The 26975-nt window shown below is 44.1% G+C and overlaps 1 protein-coding gene across 7 annotated transcripts; it reads left to right on the forward strand.

The window, feature by feature from the left end:
• The first annotated feature begins 1051 nt into the window (after window positions 1-1051).
• On the forward strand, window positions 1052-26628 carry wnk2 (WNK lysine deficient protein kinase 2). Of its 7 annotated transcripts, XM_076758499.1 has the most exons (30): window positions 1052-2669; window positions 7077-7249; window positions 7877-8097; window positions 9411-9568; window positions 10552-10640; window positions 10855-11074; window positions 11933-12200; window positions 12549-12856; window positions 12977-13867; window positions 14340-14456; window positions 14990-15022; window positions 15218-15334; window positions 15519-15941; window positions 16121-16837; window positions 17174-17223; window positions 17331-17493; window positions 17585-17701; window positions 17784-17951; window positions 18120-18162; window positions 18279-18440; window positions 18613-19484; window positions 20501-20558; window positions 20679-20743; window positions 20879-21468; window positions 21578-21810; window positions 21922-22152; window positions 22326-22424; window positions 23253-23297; window positions 23413-23735; window positions 24003-26628. In XM_076758499.1, the coding sequence occupies exons 1-30, from the start codon at window positions 1995-1997 to the stop codon at window positions 24303-24305; spliced, it is 7932 nt and encodes a 2643-aa protein (XP_076614614.1). In that variant the 5' UTR covers window positions 1052-1994; the 3' UTR covers window positions 24306-26628. The 7 variants fall into 7 exon arrangements, with proteins under 7 accessions (XP_076614614.1, XP_076614622.1, XP_076614630.1 ...); XM_076758507.1 differs by lacking the exon at window positions 22326-22424; XM_076758525.1 differs by lacking the exon at window positions 15519-15941 and having other exon boundaries at window positions 1053-2669.
• Window positions 26629-26975: the final 347 nt, after the last annotated feature.

A 26975-nucleotide genomic window follows, 5' to 3' on the forward strand; every position in this document is an offset into this window, starting at 1 on the left:
TGGTTCCTATTATTTCCACTGTTTCACTGGTGATCTGGGCAAGTTTGTCCCTTGACGTTGACCCCACGAATTTTAAAACTGCCCCTTTTTGTTTGAGCCTTGTGGAGAAAAAAAAAAAATACTTTTGAGGTCTTAAATGAGAATTTTGATGACTCAGGTCTTGTTCTTAATATCTGCTTTCCCTCATATCAAATGTTATGATTCTGTTGTATTAAACAAACCAATAAAAGTTTCTGTTTTTAAAAGATAAATGTAACCTAAAACAGGTCAGAGAATGGCAAGGTGGCCACCTGACCTCGACCTCTGAATGTTTGTGCCAGCTGGAGTTCTAGAAACAGCAGTTTTATTTATCACATGTATTTAATTTACGTTTGTTAAGGTGATATATATGATGAACTATTTCTGTAACGTCAATGGATGCTCAGCACGAAGCTTTAAACAAAGTTTGAACTCTTGAAGGGATTAAAGGGAATGCACTTTTCATAAGATGTCAGTGGGCTTGCCTGCATCTTTAGAGATGACATAATTATAACATATAATTATTACATAATCAAACTGGTTTATGTTAGAAATGCCCTTTAAATTGATTTATTCTATTGGTGATTTTCTTATACGATTTGAAGGCAGCCTTTTAAGTTTTATTTATTCATTTATTTCAAATGCTAACTCACATGGAATGATGGAAATCAGTATATAGACGCACACAACATGCAACACTAACACCTGCAGTAAAAGTCTGCAGGGGATCAAGACAATAGGAAAACAAGTAGAGTGAAATTGGATACTAAAAGGCATTCCTCAAATAAGAACACAATTGTGGAATAAAACACAGAGTGATTGAAAACACTGCAGGCAGACAAATGACTGGAGGAAGCGTTTCATATGAACCTCTGAGAGACGCACATCCTCAGCCTCCCTGCGCCGGTCCATGTGGATGAATATGACGGTAAGATGGGGTCCGGTGCGTCTTACCCGGCAGCCCATAATTCCTGCAGCGTCCCTTTTGGTTGGTAGGCTTTCACAGACATCTTCCCATTGGAAGTTTAGCGCGTCACGATGAGGGCGGACAGTGGTGTGGTCCACGCAGCCTGTGTCAGGGGAGGATGAGGGTGCCGCCTAAAAGCGTGCCGAGGTATTGGATGCGTGTTGTTGCTAGGGGCGTGGGCTGTGCCGTGAAATATTTTAGTTTTCTCAAACCTGAAAGAGATTGCGTTCACAAGACAACGGACTCATCATCTGGACGAGAGATGCGCCGAGAGCCGCCTGCTCCTGGGGAAACTGTGCCGCAGTGGGCATAATCTGATAAGCGCTTCTGTCCATCCTGCGCTCCGCCACAGGACAACAGCATGGAGAGAAAGAAAGTACGTGCGGTTAGTTAAAGGAATAATGCGGAGAATCTGAGCCCACACTTCTCGGAACTTGTTCTGATTTTCTTCCGGAACACCTGCGATTCATTTGCATCAACCGGAGCCCGGGTGGCCGCGTCTTTACAGCGGATGACAGCTGCGCACTTGGTCGTCCCGTGATGTGTCTTTGGGGTGGATTAGTGCGCAGCACAGCCTAAACATCCTGGCCTGTCCACCGGAGGCCATGTGATTTAATCTGCGGAACAAATCACATTTTTATAGTTTGCGCTGGAGCGGGGACCTTATGCAATGTGGAGGAAACTGTTTTCGTGAGCTCATAGGTTGAACTGGCAATGACATCAGGCTTAACTTGAATATCTCTGTGCTGTATTGCAGCAAGGTGGACCGGGGCGTGAGGTGGTGGCAAGGAGCAATGTACGCATCCTCCCAGCTGGACATTTTGTGGAGATGTTGCGTGTCCTAAGCAAATTCAAGGTATAAGGCCATACATCCTGAGCTGGCGAACTGCGTCACTGCACGCGAGTGTTGCAGGTAGGCAGCAAACTCTCCCAGCAGCACCGGGAGAGCAGCATGCTCATCATCATCGCTGCACAATGTCGCCGGTAAGTGTTTGACAAGTTACCGGGGATGGATTCGGCGGACGATTCAAGAAAAGATCCGCCGCTGGGATCCACATTTTCCTCAGCACCCAATTTAGATTCGGACATTAATGCAAATGCCCGTAGGCCTGTTTATGAGAACGGGACAGACCACAATGTCAACATTCAAAACGCAGCCCTGCGAGGAGCGAGTGACCCCAGCGCGTACCCCTCCACAGACTACCAGGGGCTCATTCGCCAGAGGTTCGTCCGCCGGAACTTGTGGGTGTCCGACGCCGAGGAGCAGCCTGTGGACTCGCCGGAGTGTGTCAACAGCAGCCCGATGCTCACCATTGACCTGCGGACCATCGTTGATCGGAGTCGGACTCGGGTTCTGCACGGAGCCCGGCTGGGCCTCGGGGAGACTTCAAGCACGGAGAGTCAGGTGGGGCTGAAGGACAGCGCCACAGAGAGCCTGAGCGCCGACGAGGAGAAAGGGGACAGGACGGAAACCGAGCCAAAGGCAGAGGTTGCGCCCGCGGATGTCACAGGTAAATCAGGAAGTGACGAGAACGAAGAGGAGCCCGGGATGAAGGCTGTGTCCACTTCACCTGGGGGGCGATTCCTCAAGTTTGACATTGAGCTGGGGAGAGGATCCTTCAAGACCGTCTATAAAGGTCTTGACACCGACACCTGGGTCGAAGTGGCATGGTGTGAACTCCAGGTGGGTTCAGTGATCATTCAAGTCTAACATCAAATAATACGCCTGCGGGCTCTGTAGTACTGTGTGTGTGTGTGTGTGTGTGTGTGTGTGTGTGTGTGTGTGTTTTGCCAAAGGACTAGTTCAATTACCCTGGAACTTCATTCATTTGAGGGCGAGACAGTCCGGTTTGTATATTTCTCCTCTGATCATGTGGCCCCCTAGACCAGTACCAGATCACATCTAACAAACTCTTCGTCCAGGGAGTCTCAGGTAATGAAGGAGGGGTCCATGGCACTTTATGCCTGCTCATAGGTGCCTTAATATCAACAAGTGAATATTGATTATTGTCTGATTATTCTGGTTATAATTCTGGTTCATTTTGTTCTTCCTCTCTCACCAGGTTCAGCCACTCGTTATTGAGGAACAGGATACATTTGATTAATCAGTCAGCAGTTACAGGCGTTTGTGTTACAAACAGTCTTATTGATGATAGGATATTTATCAAAATATAGTTCTGTTCTATTGCGTTTAAAATCTCACATTGCTGAGGTGTAACGCGGGACAGTTCCCAGGTCAGATACTGGGTTAGCCCATTCTGTTTTCCATAATGTCTTTATTAGTGAGCCATCATTGAAATGTTCGTTCTCACTGTGGAACTGAGGAAAAGTACTTGTTCGGAGTTTTGTTACAGGGCTCCAGTGAGGAGGAAGAGAGTCTGTCAATCATGTAGCTTTTTACTTTGCTCAGCGTTTATGCCAACGTTCCCTCGCATTATTCGTAGCACCAATGTTGTCATCATTTAGTTTTGTCACCCAAAGGCATTAATAATGTCTACATTCTCCTTTTCTTCTGCACACTCTGATTTATAATGAAACTCAACTGAAGTGATTCTGCTAAGCCGTATTCAGCCTTTATGCACAGTGTCAGCAGATGAACTCCACATACTGTAATTAGTCAGAATTTTAGCATGGGGCTAATATAAACACGTAGCTTCACAGCAGTGAGAGCTTACTGTGTCGCTAATCTGTGTATGTGGTAATCTAATGATCAGTTTAGATGCTATCCATGTGATAGACAGATTAGCCTGCAGACAGATCTGAAGACAGTGGTTGCCCTTTCAGGGCTCAAAATGTGCTGAGCTTTTGCAGTCTGTCCAGAGCAAATAAATACCGCACACATACTTTTTTTTTTTTTTGTTACACATTATACCCAGGCTTAGGTTGCAACAAAACCAGTGCACCAGACATTTGTAAAGTTTCTGATATGTGAGGAAGATTTACAGAGGTTTACAGAGCAGCCACTGTTTTAATACATAGTTTGACATAGCTTTACTTAAGCTATTATCTGAAGAATTCATAATATATGTTCTTTTCCGATGAATTCCTGGAAAGCCTGCCTTAAGTATAAAAACAACCCATCAAGTGTTTCAGCAGTACGCAACTTTTTTTTTCAAGAAAATGATTTCTCCAAACTTTGATGAGCTGCTTTGCTGTTGGATTGTTTTAGTCAATGCACTGGCTGGTACTTATGTTCTGGGGTTTAGCAGGGGACCAAGCTGGATCAGGCTGAGTCAGTGCCTCAACATCATTTTTATGAGCGTTTAATTCACATTAAATTACCATAATGAGAGTAACGTTTGTGACTTTGAGGACCGGCTCTGCAGCACAATTTTATAGATTTAGTGCGGCTTCACAGCATGCAGAGCTGATGCTTTTTTTGTCTTCCTAGTCTTGCAGAAACCAGGTTCACCCTGTCAGGCCGGAGGGAATAAGAAATAAAAATTACAGCCCAACTCAGTCCCATTCAGACATAGAATCAAATCAGCATTACCTTGTGCTTATCTCACAGCTCTTGTTGGCAACATCACCAGTCTAGATGCCAGTGAGGCAAGAAAACTGAAGTTCTCCGCTTTGTTAATGTTAACACCACAATATACGTGTGATGAAGCTAATTTGGATGTGAACCTGCAATCAATCCTTGTAGGAATTACAGGCCCCAATTGATTGGGCACAAGTTAATGCATTGACTCCTGGTTACATCCCACAATTCAGCCTTGTCTCTCCGCTTCTGTGACTTGAATTTAATAACGCAGTATTAAGTAATATACAGTGTTGCTCATATAGGAGTAAAACACTAGCTTCAGTTTTCAAGTCTTCCTTAGGGATTTAAAGGGATTTTAAAGTGTGCCTGCAGCCTTTTTTTTAGTAGGCCTTGTCATCTGTTGAGAGAGAAAGCAAAAACTGGCATTTTTAAACACTTCTACATTATTAACACGTTTCAAGAGGATGAGTACTTTTTTTTGAATGTGGAAAGGAAAACACCATTCCAGGAAAGGAATGCATGTGTGGTGATCTCTACAGAAAGTGTATATGTACAGTGAGTGTGTGTGTGTCTGAGCAGGTTCTTAGGGGAGATCTAGTGATGATTCAACCATTCTGTCCCCGGAGGTGAGGCCTTGCCCTTCAGTGCCTGTGTGCCTGTGTGCCTGGCTCACAAAACGCCACTGTAACTCAGATCGTTTACCGCCTGTATACTGTGTGTGTGTGTGTGTGTGTGTGTGTGTGTGTGTGTGTTTGGGAATAAGACTGAGAGTGAGACAGCAGAAAACATAAATGCTCATAGAAAGATTTCTAAATCAGATCTGAGGAGGAGCTGCTGCCTGGATATCGAGCAGCGCAGACCACTTGTCTTGTTACTTATTTATCCACTAAATGATGATCAAACATCTGCTGAGCAAGTTGTTGACCTGAAAATTAGCAGATTACGCAACATGACTTAGTGAAAATGCCGAAACACTTTAGCACTTTGAGATCTGATCTCGCTGTTGTACACCATTTGTCTTGTTTGATTGCTTAGTAATGAATACTAAACACGGATTTATACCCCTGTGGTAATGCCACACAGATGTGTCTGGAGAGTGAATCCTGCTGATGCAGCCCTCTGCACCAAGACAGAGCGAGGAGAGAGGGAAAGGGTGGGTTCAGCTCAGGACAGCGCGTAAGATTTGGAGTATTTGATACACAGCAAAACAAATCTAATATTTAAATTAATTGCAGCGTTGTGTCCTCGCCATTCTACACTCCATTAGATACAAATATCAGTGCTGCTAATTTATTTTCTTACACAGTTTTTATTGTGCAAAATGACGTCTCAGTAAAGCTGATAATGTGCTGTAAGCGCCACACCCTGCTTAGATCTTCTCCTTGCAAAGAATCGTTAACGATCTGCAAGTAAACTGCCTTGGAAAATTGGACAATATGGACAGAGAGATGAGACAGACTGAAATGCATTGGTTGTCATTACGAATCAGCATTATGAAGGTAGCTGAAGCCGGAGGTGGGTCTGTCACAACGCCACACGTAATTTAAGATGCACTGGGCTGTGCACTGCATAGATCACTATGGGCTGTGAATGAAATCTGATTCCCCAGCATCAGTCAATAATCAATGCCAAAAGATGTACAGGAGGCTACTGTCCTCATTGAAGACTCTAAATGCACCCTCATCATTGCTGTTAAAATGTGTCTATCAAGACAGCAGGATAGAAAATCTGGAGGTCGTGTAGCGTTTGTCGTGGCTCAAGCCTTTGGCTTGGATCTGTCATGCTGACTGGAGAGAAACAGAAATGTAGAGGATGTTCACTGTCAGCTGTTTTACTATTTATACAACAGTTGAGGGTAGGCACGGGCCAAAATATTGATCCAGTATACACAGATTCACTCAGGCTTGTACACCCAAAGACACAAGATTTAAGCTCTGACGAATTGTACACAGTAAGTACTGAGAGTTTTATCTTGATGTTTCAGGCTTTGTGATGGAAAATCTTGATCTGTCTTGGTATTATTAATCCTTGATTTTTTTTTTGTTTCAATTTTTCTACCAGTGACACATTTGACATTTTTGATTAAAAATGCAATTTAGTCTTGTTTATCTGTCGTGACTGAATGTGTCTCTGTATCACAACACAGATGAAATAAGGCTTTCACTTCCTCTGAAAGTATAGTCAGGATTCCACTCATAGTTGTGGTGGGGTGTGTTTTATACACAGTGGTAATATCAAGAGTAAATGGTTCAGACCCCCATATTTACACACAAAATGCCAAAGCTGTGTTCACTCTAAACATGAGCTACAGGCAGTTCTTATCTGAGCTCCACTCCCGAAGCTACACCAGACTATTTAAAGAAGGTTGAAAATGTATTTCATCTCTTCCGTTACGCTTTTTAGAAGAAAAACACTGACCATGATGATGATTCAGCCCCTCCTTCCTCCTCCACCACTCCTCAAACCTGTAAAATCTGGACAAATTGACCACGGCTGGAGCTGCTCCTCTGATAAGGCTCCAGAATACAGAAAAAAAATGAGTGGGTGAACTTAGAATCCATTATTTCTCATTTTTAAAAATTAATTGTCTTCCTCCATTTTCCCTAGGAACGGAAACTGTCTAAGGTTGAGAGACAGAGGTTCAAGGAGGAGGCAGAGATGTTAAAGGCCCTCCAGCACCCCAACATTGTGCGATTTTATGACTTCTGGGAATCACCGGTTAAAGGGAAGAAGTGTATCGTTCTGGTGACAGAGCTAATGACCTCAGGGACGCTAAAAACGTAAGAGTCCACTCGAAAATACAAAAGAAAATCATGTTCTATAATTATCTTTACTGTATGTTTGAGATATCTTGATATGCTGCCCATCTTATATTTGACAGTAAATCACTGATCATGAGATGCAAATATTAGTCTCTTATTGCTGCTTCTATTAGTCAGTTTAAAACAACCTTACAGTAATGACCATTAGACCGTCCACATTATGTGTATCAAGTTTCATACCGATTGAATCACACCATTACAGTAAATGTAGTGCTGGAGCTTCAGAGAGACTGAAACTCCAAGACATTGTTCGTGGTAAAAAAGTGAATAACTGTGATGTTAGCGTTGGTTTCTTGCTCAAAGCTGAATTAATTAACGAAACAATTGAATCCAACAAACAGAATGGGCAAAGTTTTCAGGCAGTCGTGAGGAGATTAGTTTGAGAATAGAAAAGTCATCAGAGATTTGTATTGACTGTTTGTTGGCAGCTGATGCTTAATGACGGCAATAACAATCTACTGCAAAGACTCAGCTTTATCACCACAGCGACTCGTGGGGACAGACCTTGATACGTCTATTTGTCTTTTAATCTTCGACATGTTTTGAAAAGCAAACGTCTATCCTGGTATATTTATCCTCCCACAGGTATCTGAAGCGCTTTAAGGTGATGAAGCCTAAAGTTCTGAGGAGCTGGTGCAGGCAGATTCTCAAAGGCCTCCACTTCCTCCACACAAGGACTCCTCCAATCATCCACAGAGACCTCAAGTGCGACAACATCTTCATCACTGGTCCTACAGGCTCTGTCAAAATAGGAGACCTGGGCCTGGCAACACTGAAGAGGGCCTCATTCGCTAAAAGTGTTATTGGTTAGTCATCAGCTCGTTGGCAATACTCTGTTTTATTGAACTGTGAACAGATAATGTATCTTAAGCCTGCATAAACTGAATAACGGGGGTAGGGGTGGGCGATATGATCTGAAAATACCATGATGATATTTCGGTATGTTTCTGGGATAACCAAATATAGAGTGCAACTTGTTAAAGATTCGCTGATGCTATGTTGAGCCACTCAACCAGGTGCTTCTGCTTGTGGTGGTGAAATAAGTTTTTTTTTATTACCCCCTTTTGTTGTTACAGTCTTCTTGCACTTCTTACATAATATCGTGGTTTGTTGCTTATTTGATCTTTTGCAACCAAACCAAATCATACTAAAATTGAAACAACTGAACAATGTGTTATGGCACACCCTTACTCTGCTGAAGCAAGCCGTGATCACAACAATGACATTTTACCTTTTAAGGCAAACTTGCTGCTTATTTACACTTTGGGCAGATACAGAGCAACATTAGCATGAACTTGGAATTGTGATTGTGGTAAGCTAATTATTGTGAGTCTAACATTCACTCTCCTTTTACCTCTGTTTTGGTCTCTACCAAATATCTGGCTCTTTAGTTAGTGCACCACTGTGTTCACCAGCTAGTCGCTAACTGTGTTTGTCTGCTGTTTGGTGTTGGGCAGGAAGAGTACAGTTAATTTTTAGAGCTGAACGTTGATGAGAGACTTGATAATGCCAAAACAGTAAAGTTGTGGGCCATTAAAACCAAAACAGCACCTGAAGGACACTGTAAAGCTCTCTAGAGCCATAGGGGCACTGTGCTATGAGTGACCCCTTTCACATAGTTTGTCATGTGATCAATTGTTAATGCAGAAATATTGACTGTAGCTGCTTGAAAATCTAAAACATGAAAAATTGATGTGTCTAAATATCAGTTTTTCTATAGACCATTTAAAATGCTACTAGCTCACATTTGTACAAATCTATGAGTAGATCCTTCCAGATGTACAATCTTGGTAACTGTTCAGGGGACAGAAGTGTACTTTAGGACAGCCCGTAGTCTATAATTTTTACACAGTGTTAAATCTAGTTTTCTGAAATCATTTAATACTACAGAATCCAAAAACAGATAAACAGTTGCATCATGTTATAGTGTTAAAGTTGCACAGAACATCCAAAATTTACCTCGTCTGTCCTTTAAGCGATTATAGAATTCTTGAAATTGTGATTAAGCAGCTGTGTTGGATTTCAGTCCTCGACACTTGCATTGATCTTACCTAAATAGGATGAAACAAGTTGAATGTGAGCGTCTAATTTATCATCCTCTCTTACATTAATTCTCCAGGCACTCCAGAGTTCATGGCCCCGGAGATGTATGAGGAGCATTATGATGAGGCTGTGGACGTCTACGCCTTTGGGATGTGTATGCTGGAGATGGCCACCTCAGAATACCCCTACTCTGAGTGTCAAAATGCTGCTCAGATCTACCGCAAAGTCACCAGTGTGAGTTCACGGTTAAACTAAACAAAAGCTAGTACAACTATTTCATGTAATTTTTGAAGACCCAGCCACATTTCTTGTGACATTAATCATGTACATTGTTTTTTTTTAAATGCAGGCTTTATCGTTTTTAATACAGTAAATCAGTTACTCTTAGTGTGTGGGTCTGGGAGAGATGCACAGAGGTTGCAACTAATGAGGATTCTCACTATTAATTAATCATATATTTTTCTGATGAATCATGCAATATTTCAAATGGTAAAACTGAGGACAGCAGCCCAGTACATTTAGCCAAAGAAAAAGTAAGTTTTAAAATCTTGTATTTAGTCTGACCAGCAGCCAAAACACTACCTGCATATATTGTGATGATACTGACAACTTTAAATTAGACTGTGTAACTTTTGTTGGGCAGCAGCCACTGTGGCTACAAAGTGACAGTGATGGAGTAATGCTTAGTGCTAAACTACAGTTAAACTACTATTTAACATTTAGCTGAAGTAAAAAATGCGAAATGTGAAAGTGTCACAAGTGATGGGAAGAGTCATAAAGTCAGCGTGCTAACCCCAAAATGCACATTAGACAGCAATACTTATCTATGTACCTAAAGGAATTCACCTTTCATTTGTAAGAAGAATGTGTTATTTCTTTTTTCAGTGGCTGCATAGTCTCGCTTTAACCAGCAAATGTTTGGTATTTGTATTTTATAAATGACTCCGACACTCATCATAATTTTAATCAGTTCTTTGTGGATTAACTAATCAGTCAACTAAGCGTTTCAGCCCTCTGAAAGTCCTCTTATACACGAGTAGTACTTCTTAATCCCCAGAGTTGAGATGTCTGGGAGAAAATGAGTTTTTGGAGTGTTTGTCATTAATGTTTTTTGACACTGCAGACAGTAGTTACTTCCTCTGTTACGCCCTATATACTGCTGTGTTGAGTGTGTCTGTTGCTGAGTTGAGACATGTTGATGCTGGTTTGTTTTGCAGGGGGTGAAACCTGCCAGCTACAGTAAAGTCAGTGACCCAGAAATTAAGGAAATAATCGGGGAATGTATCTGTCACAGATGGGAGGAAAGGTAAGTGGACCAGGACCTACGACAGCGTCTCGGGGCTTGTGACACATTTTGTATGTGGGTCGAGGTTATCCTTCCCGTGTTGTTTTGTTTCTGTTCCGACAGTGTGACGTTGACGCCAGTATTTGGCTCTGGCACAGTCTGTGTGTTGTTTATGGTTAGGCTTACAGTGACCTTTACTGCAGGTCAGTAGCTGCTGCTTGTGTATTTCCTGCAGGTACTCCATCAAGGACCTCCTGAATCACGCATTCTTTGCAGAGGATACAGGCGTGAGGGTGGAGCTCAATGAGGATGATGATGGGAAGAAGTCATCCATTGCTCTGAAGCTGTGGGTTGAGGATCCTAAAAAGCTAAAGGGGAAGTACAAGGACACTGGTGCCATTGAGTTTACCTTTGACTTGGTGAGCGAGGTCCCAGAGGTTGTTGCCCAAGAAATGGTAAATATGAATAGTGTGACTTTTTCTTTATGCCATTATGTGTTTACTTGATTATATCTCGCTACGTGGGTAGCCCTTTTTATTAGACTCATTTGAATGTCTCTCTTTTGACCTTGGCTTTTGTGGGTACAGGCCAGAGAGCACATTGTGTTCCACAAGCTGCCTTCATTCGTCAACGCTGCCATAGCCTTGGAAAGCACTCATTTCTAACAATTCAAAAATAGGTCTAACTCAGTGCGTAAGGAATATTAAACTGCAGTTAACTGTAGCAACAATACTGCTTCTCCGTGCGACATCCACAGGCCAAAGCATGGGTTGAAGTGGCTACAGACAAACTTTGAAAAAAATGGATGGTGATGTCAACACACTTTCTCATTTTCCCTGTGATAAGTGCCTGAGGTACAGGCACAATTACACACAATGATGCAGCAGAGGTAATGCAATGAGGTGCTTTTGATATATGACAGCTCATTGTGGATTATTACCTGTGCAGTATCATTCCATCACAGAGGTCCCTGTGTGTCGACGATGTGTCTTGTAATAACGCAGTTATATTTACTTTGGAGCACAACCTCGGGCCATTTTAATTAGATGTAAGGTAACTGGGAGTGGGTTAGTGGTCATGTCTGTAATGGTAGGCTTGAGGCATGTACTGTATTGTATTGATTGAAACAAGAGCAACTTATCAGTTGATCTTTGCTCTTCCGTGAAGAATGAGAATGCACGAGAGAAGGCAGTTCTTTGTGGTCCGGGGGAAAAGAGAATATAGATTTGTTGATTTATCGTAGAAGGTGTTGAATTACAACCATGACTTAGTTTGTTCTGAGCTGCAGCACGCATCTTACCTGCGTCCTGTAGGTGGAGTCGGGTTTTTTCCTGGACTGCGATGTGAAGATAGTCGGAAAGTCCATCCGGGACCGCGTGGCTCTCATCAAATGGAGGAGGGAGCGGACTGTTTCGTCAGGAAATGGCGAGGCAGTGGTGACAAAGACGCAGCAGAACCTGCTGCAGGTGCCCGGTCCCGGTGTGTCACAGGCAGCCACATTGGCTACGACAGATTATGAGGACCAAGAGGTGGAGCAGCACACTCTGATCTGCACCGTGCCAGCCACCACGTCTGCCACATGTGAGAACCTGCAATTACGCACACACGTGAATGTACTGTACATCATACAACCTCAGCCTCTGGTAATGAATCAAATCACTTTTTAAGCTCATTCAGCCATTAACAGGAAATTACACTGACCCTGACTAGAAATGGTTAAACTGACATCTGTGAATGTAAGAGACAAACCAAGAGAAGGCCACTGCAGCATATGAGTAACACCTATTAGTCATCAATGAGACATCATCACCCAGCTTTTGAATTTTAATGAGATGCTACTCCACTTCTCCCTCTGCCCTTCCTCAGTGTCTGTCCTTCCTGCGGGGCATCATGGTGAATTATAATGTTTTATTCACTCTGTTTTTACAGCTGACAGTGGAGTGGGCTCTACCATGCAATTAGATGATCTAAACAATCAGCAAAATGGCCCCTACCAGTCACTTCCAGAGCCCATTTCCACAGCTCAGATGGTCTACAGTCCTCCTGCACAGGTTAACCCTCAACTGCACCAGGGGCCCTACCAGCAACCCACAGCACAGGCCTCACATGAAAACTACACACAAGCATCCACTCAATTACACCAGGGAGCCTACCAGCAAACCACAGGTCAGCTGCATCCTGGGGCCTATCAACAACCTGCGGCACAACCTCACCAGGGGCCTTATCAGTCTCAAACAGTGAGTGAAAGCATTTCTTATTTCTGTGGCAACTTCCTTAAATCCTTCATTTTGTTTTTTGAGTTGTTTTCTGAAATAACAACGTTTTTATTTTCTTTTTTTGGAACGATACCTGATCAGCGTCACTACAGTGATCCCTTTGTATGCCACGACAGCCTGCTCATCACTGAGAGCACTGCGTGTTTTAGGCGTGGAAGCACCTCCCTGGTCGAGATGTTACGTTGTAGGACGCACTCTCTCACTAAGGCAATGAATGCAAGCCCCTGTCTGTGTCTGCCACAGGATGTGGCTTCAACACATAGAACAGAAAACTCTGTGCATGCCACAGACTACCTATCCTCTGCTCAGAATCCTCCATTATTATCTCCTCCCTTGCCCCAAAATCAACACTTTCATCATGACTCAGCAAGTCGTTTCAATTCACCTCTGCTTCCCCTGAATTTACAACCTCCCTCAGAGCTCCGTCTGAGTGTCCCACGCAGCCCTCAGTCCCACCGACACTGCAAAGCTTGCATGTCTCTGTTCCTGAGCGATAGGACAAAGGGAGGCAGATCTCTGGGACACACACATATACGCTCCTTCTCCACATCTGCCCAGTTTACTTCAGTCTCTAAGGCAGGCTCACCCACATCTCCTCATCTGGCAAGGTCTCCTCCAGTCACTCTACCTCCTCTTGTGGGCTCACCCTCTCCCCCACCAGCAAACAGTCAAACAACCCTTGTCTCTTCACCTTCACATCTTTGCCCACTCCCACGGAGTTTGTATGAAGGTGGAGATCTCACTCTTCTCAACCACTGTCTCCATCATATCGTCAGTCGCAGGACCAGTTCCCCCACACTCTCTGCTAATCATCCAATGCATTGCCACGGGGAGGTTGGGGGTAATGCCTGCTCAGTATTTGAGCACATAGACAAGAGGCAGAGCCTGGATGTCCCACTCTTCTCTTATCCAAATCTGGACAGGAATCTGATGTTGACACCGTATGACAGAGAAGGCAGACCAGATCCACTGGTAGGTTAGGGAAGGAGGTGTCGTGCAGGCTAAATCTTGCCATAGCAGCAGCCTGATGCCTCTTTCATGATTCTGCTAGCTGCTTCGCTCCTCTGGCCTTCCCATGATGGTAACAAAACCATCCCAATACCCAGTCTCTGCTCCTGCCTAATCCAAAATGAGGCTTTAAATTTATCTGTTTTAATAAGTTGGGTTGTAACATAGCAAAAGAGCGTGGTAGTGTACGAAATAATGTGCTAGCACAGTGTATGGCAGTATGGCTGATGAACGCTATAACTTCCCTCATCCATTTTAGCTTGCTTTATTGAGCCTTGCCAGCCTCTCTGCTTTCTTGCTCATGACTAAACCAGCTTTGACACACTGCACATTTTAACCTTGATCTTAATTTGTTGAAGCAAACATACAAACATGATCATGTCATACCTGAACTCAGGGTCCAATAAATGTGATTTCTCTCATGTGTTTCTGACAGACAGTTTCTGCTCCGGCTACGCCAGCCCCTATTGTGCACCAGAGTAGACAGACAGCACAGAGCTTCCCAGCTGCAGCCCCCACTCTACAGCTTACTGCCCAGCCCAGCCAGGAGCAGGTACTGCTTGCATTTAGCTGCGACAGGCCCTGGCATCAGCTGTAGTGAGACACAAAAAGCAGAATTTGGCATCACAAGTTTGAAAGTCACCCCTCGCAGCCCGCTCGGAGCTGCCTGACAAGGTCATGTTAATTTGAGTGTGTTTGGATTGCTGGTTGATCTAAACTCAACAGCAGATTTCTGTTTCCAATGACTTAGCATGTTTGGAATGTAGGCTAGCTAAAGGCTTGCAAGCTACACCATTAAGGCTGAACACCTGTCCAATTAGTAATGGTTCTTCATGCTTGTCTGACATCCAGAATTACTAATCCTATCATTCAGTGTCAAATGTTAAAGTTAAAAATTAATGTGCAATTTAGTGGCTCCAGCCATCTGAAAACACACTATTTGTAGGGAGGGTGAGGTAAAAAGTGCATCTGATGTTCCCTTCTCAATGCATCATCATGTACTGTATATCTATATACATATGTGTGTATGTGAATGACTTTTCATGTGGTTTGTGCTGCCTTCCCATTTATCTTTCCTCCCTTTAGTGCCATCTCCAACCAGCTGCTGTCCTGCCCCAGGTAGAGCCATCATCTCTTATAATTTACAGTGGGCTACAGCACCATACACTGCAAAGCATACAGAAAAGCTGAATTGCATTAGGTCTACATGCCCTGCTTCTCCCCTTTTAGACCAGAATATCTTGTCAGTTTTATTCAGAGTAACCCGTACTCTCCAGTAAAAGTGAAAAGTGAATGTTTGATTTTCTTCCTTAGCTGTTATCTGCTGACCAGCCTACATCTCACCTGAGTCCTCCTGACATATCTACCAGTTTTCCACAGTCAATCTCCAGTGCTCCTCCCCCACTCCTGCCTCTGCAGATCAGCACACAGGTGCGTTGTGGTACCATTAGAAACACCACCCAAGGTAGAGACAGAATTGGTATAAACATCATACAAAAGTTAATTTAGTATAGGTTACAGGGATGAGTCATATACAAAGGGCCTGTGTGAATGCTATTTCTATCGACTGGCTGTCTTTGTTCATTTTATATCATTTTCCCTTTTTCTCTCCCAGTTTCCCTCACCATATCCTGTTGTTCAAACGGGGGGCATCAAGCCCCCTCCTGTCCCTCTAGGTCCTCTGCCATGTGCCTACAGCAGCAATGGCCCTCCTATGTGTAGCTCTCACTTTTCACCTTCACCCCACTACCCCTCCCTTCCTCTGACCCCTCATGTTACCTTTCCCTCAATACCTACTCTCAGCACCCCTCAAACCCCTCTGCCGTCACCTCAGCACGTGCCCAATGTGGCGCTCCCTGTTCCACTTCTTGCCATGACCATGTCCCCTGCAGTGCCCCAGCAGCAGGGCGGCCCTTTCACATCTCAGACAAACTTTGCTAGCCTCCATACCACCCATTCCTTACCTCTCTCCCAGGTACAACCCACCCCATACCCCGCCCCCTACCCTGAGCAGGAACTGGCTGAGCAGCCTGTCCAGGTGAATATGTGACTCGGTTCTCACTGTAATGGTTGGGTCATGAGAAATCTGTAGTACTAAGGTGGCAATGTGTCTTAGTCGTTGGTGTAATGCATGCAGGGCATGCGTTTGGGGATTTAGAGATGAACAATATTTGTATTAACAAATGAATAATTTCCTAAATGTGCTATTTTTTCCAGGTACAGGCGGTTGCACCACAGGGGAACTTGGGAGATGCTCACCTTTTGGCTCCAGTCCACCCTGTCTTACCTGCTGTTCAGACTCATCTCTGGGGAAGTGGAGTAGATGCAGAAACAACTGCAGCTGGCCTAGACTTAACTGTAGCCCCTACAGTTCCAGCTCCAGTCCCAGCCTCATTTTCAGTCTCAGCTACAGCCCAAGTTGAATCTCAAGCGCCAACACAAACGCCAGCTCTGGTCCCAGCACAAAACCAACCACCAGTCCCAGTATCTGCTCAAGCTGCAACCGTGCCTCAAAGTCCAGCTTCTACCCTTGTTAAAGCCCCAACTTCAGTCCCAATACAAGTTCCAACAGCAGTGCCAGCTCTAGCCTCAGCCCCTGTTCAAGCACCAGTCTCTGCATCAGGTCCCACTTTTGAGCCACAAAATAGCTCATCGACAAGCTCAGAGAAATCTTCTGCAATTGGGAAACCCAAATCCTCAGTCGCAAGTTTAGCCTCGGCCCCCATCCCTGTCACGCTGCCAGCCTCGGCTCAGTCTGCAGCCCCTGCTCATGCTCCAGCTCCTGTCGCAGCTTCAGTCCCAGCTCCGGCTCTGCAGCCTGCTGGCATCCAGACAGCAGTCTCAGTGTCTGAGTGTGCCAGCCTGGCCACAACTCAGCAAAACCTCGAGTCAACATTTGCATCCAGCACCCTTCAACAAGAGCCCTGTGTAGAGGTAGGGATTGAGCCAAAGTTTGCATGTTTTCAAGTGTCTATACGCATAATTATGCATTTTCTTAAAAATTTGCCCTGTGTCAGTGACATCTAATTGTGACTCTCAAAGCACGTTCAAACCACAGGCTGCTTTTCAAATTCCATTCACATCAGTTTTATACCTCTATCCCATCTTGAAAGCAGCCTCTCCACCTGAGACCAAAACAGCCCTTTAAGGTCAAACGCTAATAGCTCACATTAACATGAATATTAGTGCTCTGAAGTCTTGCAATGATCCAATCTGTATAAAATAAAACTTTCCTAACTGTTTTACACCGGCCCATTTTTCTGTCTTCAGGATGTTCTTCCGGACAAACCAGTATCTTTGCCCAGTTACGCCTATGACAGGTGTGTGTCAGGTTTTTCACTGACTCTCAGCCTTTTACAGATTCTCTTCATAACTTTATGTGTTTCCAACCTACATGATTAATTGTTTTAATCTTTTCCTTTGATAGTCTCAACTCTGATGTGGCATCTGGTAAGGAAACAAGTGACGGCTATGACAGCCTTGCTAGTGGAGGGAAGGGGGACGGAAAACCCAGGAAACACCACCGCAAGTCTGCCCGCACACGCTCCCGGCAAGAGAAGACCAGCAAGCCTAAACTGAGCATGCTCAATGTGAGTCGTTATGCAGTTTGTGACAGTTTAAGTTGCATATTTTTAAAAAGCGTAATGTGTTTGATTGTGAAAGTGTAACCTGTTCCCACAGGTTTGCAACACTGGCGATAAAATGGTTGAATGCCAGCTGGAGACTCACAACCACAAAATGGTGACATTTAAATTTGATCTGGATGGAGATGCTCCAGAGGAAATTGCAACTTACATGGTTTGTTCAACCTTTAAAAGTGTGCAGTTTGTTGGTTATATTTATGACACTGTTTTACATCTTCAAAACTGTATGCCTACAGGTAGAGAATGGCTTTATCCTGCTGTTAGAGAAGGAGATCTTCATTGACCAGCTAAAGGACATTGTGGATAAAGCTGAAGACATGCTGAATGAAGACACGGAGGGTGAAAGGGCCTCCACCCTGAGCTGCAGTCCTCAACAAGGACAAATCTGTGAAGTAGTGGGAGAGGTAAGATGGCGGTAGATATAGATATGAATAAAGTGTGTACAGATACATATGCTTATATATAGGTTTAGATGTTGACTGAGACATACTCATGGATATGGTGAAAGACAACTAAACACAGAGTGGCAAGCAGCCGATTGACTTAGCTGTCATCTGTCTCTCGCTCCACAGAGTCCACAGCCCGGAGCACCTCAGCCTGTCTATCAGCAGAACGGTAACATAATTATCTCATTCAGAAATGTAGCCATCTGCATGCCTCGTAAACCCTTTTTGCATATGTCACATACACTTAAACAAAGAGTGATAATTGTCTGATCTCTTGAATTGCAGTTCTTCATACAGGAAAGAGATGGTTCATAATCTGCCCTGTAGAGGAGACGCCCACATCCAGCCAGGAGACCCCATCTGATGGCACAGCTACGCAGTCTCCTGGGAGTTCAGCCACCACCCAGCCTGCTGACAGTGGCACTGCAAGGCCTTCTGCATCCAGAGGTGACTTTGTTTCTACAGAGCAATTTCAGCACAAAGCTTCACAGCTTCACAGAGCTACAGCACCTCCTTGTGGCAGCTGAATGAAAGGCAGCTGTTGTGTGCAGTTATGACTTTAGAAAAGGTTAAACATAAAACTGAATTTTCTCTCATCATCCTGTTTTTCCTCCTGCAGAAGAGGGCTCATCCTCCACAATGTCAGGCGGAAGTGGAGGCTTCACCTATGATGTGTATGGATTCTGTAGCCCTCCGATAATGTCCAACACGGACCCTCTCCTCTTTGCCACTCTGTCTCCCCCTGTGTCTGCTCCCCCCACCCTTCAGTCAGTGTCCTCGGTGGAGCCTGCAGGCAGCTCGGTGCAGCCCAGTGTTCACCAGGCTCAGCCAGCCAGAGCTCAAACTTTGCCCCCATCATCCCCACATACGTCTTTCCCAGTTGAAGAGTCCCAGGGGTCCCCTTTGGGCTCCATCTCCCCGATCCATGCAGCTCAGCAGATGCCTGACATGACATGTCCCGTGTCTGTGGCTGATGAGGTGCCCTGCTGCCCTCTGGTCATGCCCCTGTCTCTGGATGTGAGCGGTTTACAGGGGGGGTCTCCTCTCACCCCTCTTCCACTCCAGGAGCCAGGTTCAGCCAAAGAGCCGCTATCTGTCTCTTACGCCTCTACAGCTCGGAGCGAGCGTCCACAGCAGCCTGTGGTGCTCCACCAGCCGTTTTCCAGCGTGGGAGGGGCCAAAGTGCCCTCACTACCCCAGAGCCCGGCGCCATCCCAGCACGGTGCAGGTCCCAGTGAGTCAGATGGCGAAGGACGGCTGGGCCGTGGGGGCTTTGTGGACAGCACCATAAAAACACTGGATGAGAAACTAAGGAACTTGCTCTACCAGGAATATGCTCCCATGTATCCATCAGGCAGCGCTGCAGAGACACCAGGCTCCGGCACCGAGTACATCCAGTCTCCTCCGGGTCCAGACAGCGCCACAGGAGGGTCAGGGAACAGCACGCCAGGGCCGATGGGGGAGGGACGCTACAGGACAGGAGAACAGCTGGTTAGTTCAATAAAGAGTAACTTTTTAAACGACGTAAATGTTTTATATAAATTACAGCTGCAGTTTATTGTAGTATATTTAGTTGAAAATTAAAGTTTCGACTTTGGAAACAGCAGCTGACAAAACAATCTCAGCACATGGTCCATTAGTCGCTGTTTCAAATCGTACCACTTTGTCTCCCTCAGCAGGTGGTTTTTGCCCAGCTGACGTTGAATTGTAGATGTTCAAATAATTTTTTTTTCCAAGCAGTTGAAAGACTGAGAGTTGAGACTGAAATTTCACTCTTGACCACTGAAACAGCAGTTGACAAAATTGTTTCACCACAAGGTGCATTAAGTATTTAGGATCAATCTGCTGGGGTAGACTGTGTGATATGATTGAGAGCGTGAGAACAGCAACTAAAGCGAGCTTGTGGTCAGATTGTTTTGTGTGCATTTGTATATTAAGACTTTTTTTTAAATTATGTGTATTTCAGATTGTTTTATAGAAAAAAATCGGCATGCTTTTCAGATTCAGTTGTTGTCTAATGTCAGTCTCTGCATTTAAAGACCAGTCAATCAATTTGTGAGTGATAGAGGGGTAAACATATTTTGACATACATCAAAAATTATGCTTATACTTTACAATGAACTATTTGCACACAGGGAGATTCTAGGTTTAACAAAGTCGTGCGAATAATATTTTTCACAGGTTTGTACTTCTATTCATGTTTCTAAATATGTCGAATACAAGGAAAATATGGCAATACTATTTGTAGTACATCAGGTTTAAAACATTTTACTTTTACTGAATGCCATTTGGATACATGGACATACATTTTTGTTGCATACAGAATTTGAAGAAAAACTGTACTGCTTTCGCAAGAGCCACAGTAAGATCTCATGAGAAATATTTAGTAAGACATCACTCTTTCGGGCAATAGTAGCAGTTACATAACAGGACAATGATAAATGGTTTGTGTTGCAGTTTTCCCATGACTGTGTTTTGTTCATGTCTCATCCTGTCACCTCTATTAGCCTCAAATTCCAGAGAGAATGGATAGTTTGAGCACACTGAGTGACTCAGCCGTGTGTGGTATGTACAGCAGACACTCATCAATCTAACAAGGCTGGCATCATTAACTTCTAACTAAACTTTCACTGTTAGTTGATCACTGCAGTGCCACAGTGTTCACTGTTGTGGAAATCTTTGCAGCTTCCTTGTCAAGAAGGCACGTTCCTCACTCAGCTTCCTGCTCTGGAACAAGAGGAAGATTTAAGGTACAAAAGGGAGACTTTTCTCACCTTTGAGGGGGAATTAGAATTGTCTTTCAGATTACCTCAAGCACATTTGCTATTACAGAAGCATTACCTGCTGCACTGTGTAGATCCGGTTTGTTCTTTGCTTTTTGGCAGATAATCTCTGTTCCTCCTGAAGTGGCCAACAGACGAGATGTGAAGCAAAGGAGCTGGAGCAGCGCGGCCTCACCGGCGCACCCTGGAGGATTCAGTACGGAACACGCTCAGGGTGAGGTCATGGCTGCCTCCACCACTATAGGCCGTTTCTCTGTGGTGAGCACTGAAGATGACATTACACAGAGGACACGCTGCAGCCGCTACTCTGCCCCGCCTGATTTCTACCTGGACACACCTCCTTCCATGGCCAAGCGGGGCTCCCTGCCTCGCACCCTGACCTCACCCTCTGTCCCTGTGGATGTCACGGTCCATGCTCGTTTCCTCTCCTCAGACTCAGGGGCAGAGAGCAGCCCTGCAAAGCTGGCTCCCGCCACCCCATCTCAACACACTCGCTCCGAGCGCAGGGGAAGTGACCTCATGAAGAGGGCAGTGGCCTTCCTCCGTCGCTCAGGGCGCAGCAGCAGTGTGCAGAGCTCAGACTCACCGAGTAGGCATGGAGGCGTGCACGGCTCGGCCTATGCCAGCAGTGATAATGACTCAGAGATGGAGGACTCTGACATGAAGAGGGAACTGCAGAGACTCAGGGAGAAGTAAGTACAGCAAGGGGTTTACTTTTTGCCTCATTTATTGTCTTTAAATGAGAATATTTTGTCATTTAGCTTGTACATGAGCAGTATATTCCTGCTTCCATCCCTTCAGGCATCTGAGGGAGATCTCTGAGCTGCAGGCCAATCAGCGAGGGGAAGTGGAGCTGCTCTATCGACGGCTCGGCAAAGCCCCTCCTCCTGGCCTGGGTCTCTCCCACATTGCACCACACGCCGGCCGGAGAAAGAGGTCCAGCAAGCACAGACTGAAGCCTGGCAAACTTCTCAGCCCTTTGGTCCAACAGTTTAGAAATGTCACAACCAAGAGTAGTGACTCCAGCAGATCCAGTGAGTCCTCTTTCAGAATTTCCATTATTATAGGTTGAATATTTACAGCAAGAGCAAGCAGTGTACCTCTCTGATGCTTGTGTGTGTGTGTGTGTGTGTGTGTGTGTCCAGGTGCTGCTACAGGTACAGGTGAGCCCACAGTGAGTCTGAATGGCTCTCCAGCCAAACGGTCTTTCCCTACTCATGGCAGGGCACGATCATGCACCAGCCACCTCCCTAGCTCGACCTCAGAGCCCGTGCAGACTCAGCAGCCCTGTTCCCTCAAGGGCTCTTTGTCTTCTGATAACATTTACGCTGGACTACATGGAGATGGCTCCGGCACACATGCTCCACCTGGACAAGGTGATCACCAGCGACACACAACAGAAGATATAAGCTGAGCAGTCCCTAATTCTAGACTGTAAACACCAGAGCATCAATAACAAACACTTGTTTGTGGTGGATATTTCAATGTGTGCTCTTCTTACCCCGGTGTCTTCTTCCCACTTCCCTCTAACCCTAACCCTCCTCTACAGGCTGGTCTAATTACCCTCAAACATCTGAGAGAGTGACCTATAAATCGAGTAGCAAGCCACGAGCTAGATTTCTCAGTGGGCCTGTGTCTTTGTCTATCTGTTTGTATCTCCTCTCTTCCAGCATAGCTTCACTTTTTTGTTTTCCATATTTTCAATTTTTCTACTTTTTGCTCACTGGTGTCTTTTTTCTGTCTACAACACTACAACACTGCCGGTTTTCTTTTGCTTCGTCCTTTATTACTTGAATTTATCTTGTATTTTTGCTTGCACAGAAATATATTGCTTATTCAAACCCCTGAAGAATAAAAATTTGAAATGTAAAGATTTTGATTGATTCAATGTTTTGTTTTTATTTTAAACACAATATTCTGCAAAAAAGAAAGCGCAAGAATTTGGCCCATTACGACAGTGAATAATTTTTACTGATCATTCCTGTTTATTGGACCAGTTGCCTTGTTTCATAAGTTTGAGGTTTGGATAATCAAAGTTTATTTTAACTATACTGATCATTATCTTACATTTAAGTGTCTCTAACTGATGCTTGTGCTGTTCTCCACCTCTTAACACACACATTTTTGTGACTTATGCACCCTGCATTACTAGGCACTGGACTTCAGCATGCCACATTCTAATCTCTCATCTCTTAAACTCTCTGTCTCTTTTTTCTTACCTCTGTCTCTCTACCGCTCTAACACTGCACTTTGACGTGGCTGTCACCTGGACTGTTTGCATGATTTTGCTAGTAAATGGACTGCCTGGTTTCAGGGGACTTTTTGCTTTGTTTACCCATTAGTTAGTTTGGTTTTAGTTTGCTCCTTTGTTTTGTGGCAGTATTCAGCAGCTTTGTTTTGCACTGCATCCTGTTATTGAACATTATTACCAGCTCATGGGAAGGATTATTTGTATAAAGTCTTTTTTGCCTTGCAGGGTCAACACTGAAGCGACTGTGTCTTGGCAAAGAGCGTGGCAGCAGTATGTAGAATTATTATGTCTCAAATGAATTCATTTAAAATCCTGTTAGTTTATCTCAGTCTAATCAGCTCAATAAACATGGTGTCACAGTATATGTGAATGTGTGTCCTCTCAGGGTCTGGAGCCGGGCCAGGGGCTTTCAATCAATCACAGCAGGCGCCTGCTGGTGCCACACCTCCTTCTCATCAGCCAGTAATGGGACTGGCCCAAGCTCAGGCCAATAACAGCAACAACAAGACAGCCACATACACTGGCGCATCCGTGAGCGTCAATGAAAACAATCTGCCTGAAGACTTACAACGGCTGATGGATGACTGGGCCCAGGAGGTTCTCATTGTCACCCGGAGGCCGCGTACTAACTCTCTGAGCATCAGCGGGCAGCAGCTTTGGGATCAGTTTGTGCCTCGAACATGTGGACAACTGACCAGTGCTTCAGATGTGAGTTTCATGGTGGTTATGTACCAGTTTGTGTTCAGCCAACCCTGTGGTCACAAGAAAGAAAAATGGTTAAAACATTAAACAACCTTTATTAAAATTTAGTTTATAAAAGAGGTACAGTGAAAATCCTATATATATCCACAGTGGTTAAATGATGAGGCCTGAAGTGGAGAAGTTGTATAGGCTTGCAGAGGTTCACAACACAAGAATAGACAGTGACAAAACTTGATTTGCTCAAATTGGGTGCTATTTGCCTTACGCTTTCAGGTATCATCATGGACAGCCCCAGATCCAGAGACCTGCAGTCCTCCCCTGTCATGGCCTGACAGCCCTGGGTCAACAATGATGACCACCTCCTCCACAGCGCCCCATCCCAGTAATCAGCTCCACTCTCCTGCTCCATTCAGGGCCTTGTCCTCACCTCTCTCGGTCAGCCACTGGCCTGGGTTTCTCTTCCCCCTCCCTGCAGGAGTCTTTGCCTTTCCTGCCATATCCTCAGCCCAGGACGACCCAAGCCCCACTCCAGCTCCATCGTATCAGCCGCCTGACCCCAAAGCCAGGACTCTCTAATTTGAGTAGCATTGTGTCTTCCAATTCTGTTACCAAAAATAAATCTCATGATAGGTCTAGTCAATCTTATGTGCATATACTGTATATATTTAACCAGCATGAATTTAACCATATGTACATACTCGTCTCCATCCTTGAGTTTTATGGTATTTGTTTCATTTGCATCAACATACCTCATATCCATATTGCAGTACATAATCCTTGAGTGCAGTGTAATGGTAGTAGTACAATTAAAAGATGTATAATTAGCCAAATCAGGCTTAAAAGTGCAGATTTTTTGTCATTGCTTATGTATGTACCTTACCACCCATTGAATGTACATAATGTACTGGTCATTCATGCTGTGTTTATATAAATAGTTCATGTTTGTGTTGCTCATATCACCCCTATATATAAGCTGCCGTGTGTATATATGAATTCTTGTTAGTCTGTACATAGCTCCTGTGTTTGTACAGTTAACATTAGATAATCCATAGGTTGGTGCTGCAGATACGTGTCTTAATGCAACACCTAATTAGCCACCATCATGCCGTCACTGTGAAGACTTGACATCCTGGTCACTAGGACCGGTTGCTTTACTCAGCTCTCTCAGTCCAAGGATAGGTTTCATTCATCATCGATGAAATGCTTCCAGCACAAGCGCTTGAAATATCCTTAAGAGATTTGAATGAACTTGAACTTTATCTTCAGGTGGGAAAGACACCTGTGAGAGTGCCTTGAATTGCAGTTTCAATTTTATGAAGAAAAGCATTTAGATTCAAAGCAGACACTAGATATTCTATATACACTTTCACCTTCAAAGGTAAATTATGTGATTTGAATAATGAATGTGGATCGAAACATGTTTAATTTAGCAACAAAACATAATTGAACACTATAATCTGGTCATGTTGCAGTTCATAAAATATCACAGATTGTAAGAAGAAATCTTGTTCACTGAAGTTTCCTTGTGGGATTTGCTCTACCACCTGCACCACCGCCTGCATGGATACACTGATATTCTGAATGTGCACAGGTTGATGTGGTGAGTTACAGGAGGATATTGTTAAGAGAAACCGACATTGAAACCATACGACAAGGAGGGCTGAAGGACTCAACGTACGAGTCAAAATCATAATCATACCATACCTCTACTAATGCAATCTGTAGCTTTACATATTGTTGCCTTTGTGGTTTTTAAGAGATTACTGTGTGGCTGGTTGTTGTTTGATAAATGTTGATGATACGATGATGTTAGAGGCACACGAAGAATGTGAATTATTGAGAAGCCACAACTGTTTGAGATGTAATTTGTACAATGCATAGGTTTACTAAATTATGTTTATTAGATGCTGGCCTCACAAGATCATCTGGCTCACGCAGCTAATTGTATGTATTATGGCTGACTTAATTCAAACATCTCCATCGAATATTACCCCATCACTGATTCAGTTATTGCAATACTTCTATTTTACAACATCTATAATGCTCTCTGAAGAATAGTTTGTTGAATGCATCAGTGTTTTTATGCATTCTTCAGAAACAAAGCTGTGACAAAAATGTATGACGTAGGACAGATATAATGAGTCAGACAGTTCTTCAAAACTGAGAAAGCTGCTATTGACAGTTTGTGCCGACTGCAGACAGAACTTAACAAAGCAGTTATTCAGATCTCTTCGTGGCCTGTTTCCCAACTCATAGCTCCTTCAGTTCTAACATGCTTTTTACAATCGAAGGGGTAATCCAGCAATTTAGTGTTACACTTCCATGCAGCTGGGTTAGGGTTAGAGAGTGTGAAAAGAGGCCAAAGTATCCTGACTTTTAGTCCTGACTATGGCTCACGCTCCAGAAACGCGGGAACCTACATTCCCCTACTCCCATAATGCATCTCAGTGTATTCAAATTTTCCAGAGCCACAGAAGACATTATACAACAGTTTTCGCAGACTAAGTAGTGCTTCTTGTGATGAGTAAACTGAACATTATTCATAAAACCTCTGGAGTGCCCCTTTAAAATCCTTCCACATTTGCACAGTTTGACAATATTTTGAGTTAAACTGAATATTTGTCTTACAGGTTTCTACCATGATGACAGAGATTTTTTTGGTTCTGTTTTCGTGAGATCATCTTCTATGCAGCCATTTTCTTTGTGCTTTACACAGTAACTCCTGTCTTTGATCTCTTTAATGCTTGCAATGAACGCTAGGTGTATGATTGCTTTTGCCTGCTGTATCACCTGTTTTCCTTGCCATTTCCTGACCTCGTTCTCATCGGTACTCTTTCACAAAAACTGTACATACTTGAAGACAGAAATAATAAATTCATTTTTGCTTGACACCATACAATATTAGACATCTATGTGTTTCATTCACAGTGCACACTAAACATATGAAGCCAGACTGTCTGCATTTATCTCTTTCTCTTTAAGTTTTCAAACCAACATTGTCTGTGTTTGCTTGAAAGGCTTTCAGTGTGGTGACAAAGTCCTGGCAAAGTGGCCAAGCTGAACCCTCAATGTCAACAGCAAAGCTCTCATAAGCAGCTGAATTTCTAATAAGTTTCTATTTTCTCATCCAGTCACTGTGTTTTCTGTTAAGATTCCCAGCAGTATGCAGGGGAGGAAAATGAGTACGTATGTGGGTGGCGGTGTGTTTTTTGTCACGTGTGTAGGAGTTGTTGAAAGGGCAGAGAG

This window comes from Chaetodon auriga, chromosome 2, assembly GCF_051107435.1.
Source record: "Chaetodon auriga isolate fChaAug3 chromosome 2, fChaAug3.hap1, whole genome shotgun sequence".
In the NCBI taxonomy this organism is placed as follows: domain Eukaryota; kingdom Metazoa; phylum Chordata; class Actinopteri; order Chaetodontiformes; family Chaetodontidae; genus Chaetodon; species Chaetodon auriga.

Bases quoted from the DNA above. Each gene is read 5' to 3' on its own strand.
- wnk2 (XM_076758499.1), top strand. From the start codon at position 1,995: ATGGATTCGGCGGACGATTCAAGAAAAGATCCGCCGCTGGGATCCACA. The intron at 9,569-10,551 runs GTGAGTTCACGG...TTTGTTTTGCAG, and splicing joins TCTACCGCAAAGTCACCAGT to GGGGTGAAACCTGCCAGCTA. The intron at 21,811-21,921 runs GTGAGTCCTCTT...GTGTGTGTCCAG, and splicing joins TAGTGACTCCAGCAGATCCA to GTGCTGCTACAGGTACAGGT.